We start from the raw sequence: 3486 nt of genomic DNA on the forward strand, positions 1-3486 counted from the left end.
TGGCCCAACAGAGACTTTTCTTCTTGAGGAAGATGAAATCATTCAGCGTGTGCAGGACTCTGATGACTTTGTTTTGATATTTTGTATTGTGGTGTGGTTCAGTGGCCTTTCAATGATCAACAAGCGTAAGCTATTAAGCTGGTAAACGTAGCGTCTAAGGTGGTTGGGGTACAGCTACCACAGCTACAACATTTATATGATAAACGGGTCCGGGGTAAGGCTAACCAAATTTTAAAATCACCCACTTTTTGGGGAGTTTAATCTGCTCCCCTCAGGTCGCCATTTTAGGCTACCTATGTTAAGAACTAGACGTGCCAGGGATTATTTTATTCCTGTGGCTATTATGAACCTGAATTCACTTGAGTGACATCTTATGACATTTTTTATATATAGTATATGCTTATTTATTCATTTATTTCTGTCATTGTTCATTATGACATATTGACCTGTGTACTGTCCAACTAGTTTCTGTCATTGGTTTTGGGGGAAGGAGTGTCTCCATTGATGTGTTGATGTGTGTCCTGTGTTGTGTTTACAATGTTGTTGGCATCTGGTGGTGCTTTTCTCTGTGTATGTTTTTTAGACATCCTTCTGCACACTCAATTTACTTCTCTAAGGATAAATAAAGTGGACACTTGAAACTTGAAAACTTGGAAATAAAGTGCAGTGGTGACAGGACTGGTGACTGCATTGTGACAAGTGAGACTTTCACAACACAAATCAACACAATGCCGAGACGTCATTCAAAACTGTAAAGAAGCTTTTATTTGTGTAAACACCATAAAAACAAAAACATTGTGCTTTTGTAAAATATAGAAAACAGGATGTCACTTTCTGCCCAGTCCTGGCACCAGGACACACAATTTTGGGGCTTTTATAATTTTCAAGCGGGCTTACAAAATTCTTTCGGGGTGGGGGTGCCGACCGCAAGTCCTACTTTTAACCTACTTTACTCATGTACTATTTATTTTTAATAATTTTCTTGATTTTATTATCACGGGACATGACGCGCGCAAAATGTGAATCGTTGTCCATCATTTTGCAAGCAATGTTTGATAAAGAAAAATGTCAATTCACAATATTAAACAATATTTGAAATTTGTGGAGTGGGTCACAAAAATAACTAACGGAAACTCGGCGTAAACACAAAAATTTTACAGACTCCAAACTTATACGGTAGTGAACAATAATTAATTTAATTATATATCAGTTGGAGTTCAATTATGGTTATGATATGAGCTGAAACTATTTCGAAAGATCAATTGTCAATTGATGAAAATCAGACGAGACAGTAAAAACAACGGTCATCTCATCTAGAGAAAGATGCCATCTCAAGTCAAAAGTACAGTGCCATGAAAAATTATTCAGCCCTCAGTGCAATTGTGTCAGATACAAAATTTAGAATGTATTATAATGTTCAATAAAAGTGTTCAAAAAAGCCCATCAAACCTATTGAAAGTAAAAAAGTATTCACACCCCTGTACATGCTAGGTTAACCTTGCTTAAGTACAAGGATTTTGTTTTATAAACATATCCATGAGCAAATCAACAGCGTTTAATTACTTCATGACCATTAATAACTTGTGTTTTGCTGGAAGAACACACACACACACACACACACACACACACACACACACACACACACACACACACACACACACACACACACACACACACACACACACACACAATAAATTGTTAACCCTAGTAAAAAAAGTTGGATGTGAAAAACAAATGACAGATTATAGTTTTATTGCCCAATCTTTGGTCCTAATAGATTCCCAACTGGGTTATATCTGTGTCTTTAAAACTCTGTACCTTCAGTTGAATTTTAAGGGGTTATGAACATATTCTTCCTGAGATAAGAAATATGTAGCTAATCAAAGCATTTCTGACACAAATCTAGAAAGATTTGAAAGATTTAAACACCAGCACTTACTCATGCTCTTTCCACAGAAGGTCAAAGATGGAGTCCCAAAACTCCTCCAGATCCTGTAAGAACCTCTTCATCGCAGTGGTTTTGATGACACTTTTCTCAGCAATATTCTACATGTATTATGAGCCGTCAATAAACTGGTTAAACTGTCCAGCCGTTCCCAAACATGATGTCTGCGGAAACATCTGCATCAATGCTCTTAAGACGCCAAATCAAATCCAAATAGTGAACAACACCTGTATGGTGAACTTCACCTCTGTCAGACACCAGTTAACACAAACAGAAGCGGCTTCATCGCAGGGAGGCGATCTAGACACCATTCTCCTGATCTGGATGTGGCCTTTTGGGCAACAGTTTGATTTAGGACTCTGTAGTTCAATGTACGACATCCACGGCTGCCACTTGACAGTCGACAAGAGTCAGTTTAACAAAGCACATGGCGTTTTATTTCATCACGGAAACATCAATGGGGACTTGTCCAACATGCCGAAACTGCCACGACCTCCAATCCAGAAATGGGTCTGGATGAACATGGAATCTCCCAGTAACTCAGGACAGCGGTCAAATCTAAACAATCTGTTTAATCTGACCATGACTTACAGACAAGATTCAGACATCATGGTCCCTTACGGGCAAATCTCAGAGAACACAGGTGGAAAGAAACATGATGAAATCCCACATAAGAATAAACTTGTTTGCTGGATTGTAAGTAACTGGAACTCAAACTTTAAGCGGTCGAAATACTATGCAGAGTTAAAGGCACACATTAGTATAGAAACCTATGGACATCACTTCAACAGGCGCATTAGTGATCAAGATTATTCAGATGTGGTGTCCAGCTGTAAATTCTACCTGTCCTTTGAGAACTCCATCCATAAAGACTACATTACAGAAAAACTGTACAAACCTCTATCTCTCGGCACTGTTCCCGTGGTCCTCGGCCCACCCAGGAAGAACTATGAGGAATTTATACCAGGAAGTGCCTTTATCCATGTGGATGACTTCAACTCCCCCAAAGAGCTAGCTGAACATCTTAAGCTTCTGGACCAAAATGATGATTTGTACAGGCAGTTCTTCACCTGGAGGGAACATTTTGTTGCAAGTGCAAGCATCTTTGGTCCTGACCAGGCCTGTCATGCTTGCGATCATATCAGAAGAAACAAGAACTACAGAGTAGTTAATGATCTTAACAGCTGGTACTGGGGTTGACAACTGATGTTAACAATAGACTTCAGTCATAGTAGATGCCCTTTTTGTGTCAAGGACGAAAACGATGCTGTAAGGAATACACTGTAAAAAGTGCTTGAGATTGAGTTCTTGTTCTGACAATAAATGGTTGATTTCTTGACCAGCATCATTTAGCAACACAAACGTTAGTTTGGCCGTCTTAGACTAATATAAGGTTTTGTACAAAGTGAACTCTGCAATCTGAAGAAGAGAACATCTTGCAAAAGATGTACGGTAAAACCCTTCTTTTCAATGCAATTTGCCAATTCTACATTACAGTAGACTGATAAATGGTTTACACAAATTTGTTTTGGGTATACATG

The 3486-nt window shown here is 38.7% G+C and overlaps 1 protein-coding gene across 1 annotated transcript; it reads left to right on the forward strand.

Moving 5' to 3' along the window:
• Window positions 1-1966: 1966 nt before the first annotated feature.
• Window positions 1967-3145, forward strand: LOC308696829 (4-galactosyl-N-acetylglucosaminide 3-alpha-L-fucosyltransferase 9-like; the record flags this gene model as incomplete). The annotated part of the gene is made up of 1 exon (XM_081375729.1): window positions 1967-3145. The coding sequence occupies one exon, from the start codon at window positions 1967-1969 to the stop codon at window positions 3143-3145; it is 1179 nt and encodes a 392-aa protein (XP_081231855.1).
• Window positions 3146-3486: the final 341 nt, after the last annotated feature.

Source organism: Scardinius erythrophthalmus, assembly GCF_964197995.2.
Source record: "Scardinius erythrophthalmus genome assembly, chromosome: 10".
Taxonomy (NCBI): domain Eukaryota; kingdom Metazoa; phylum Chordata; class Actinopteri; order Cypriniformes; family Leuciscidae; genus Scardinius; species Scardinius erythrophthalmus.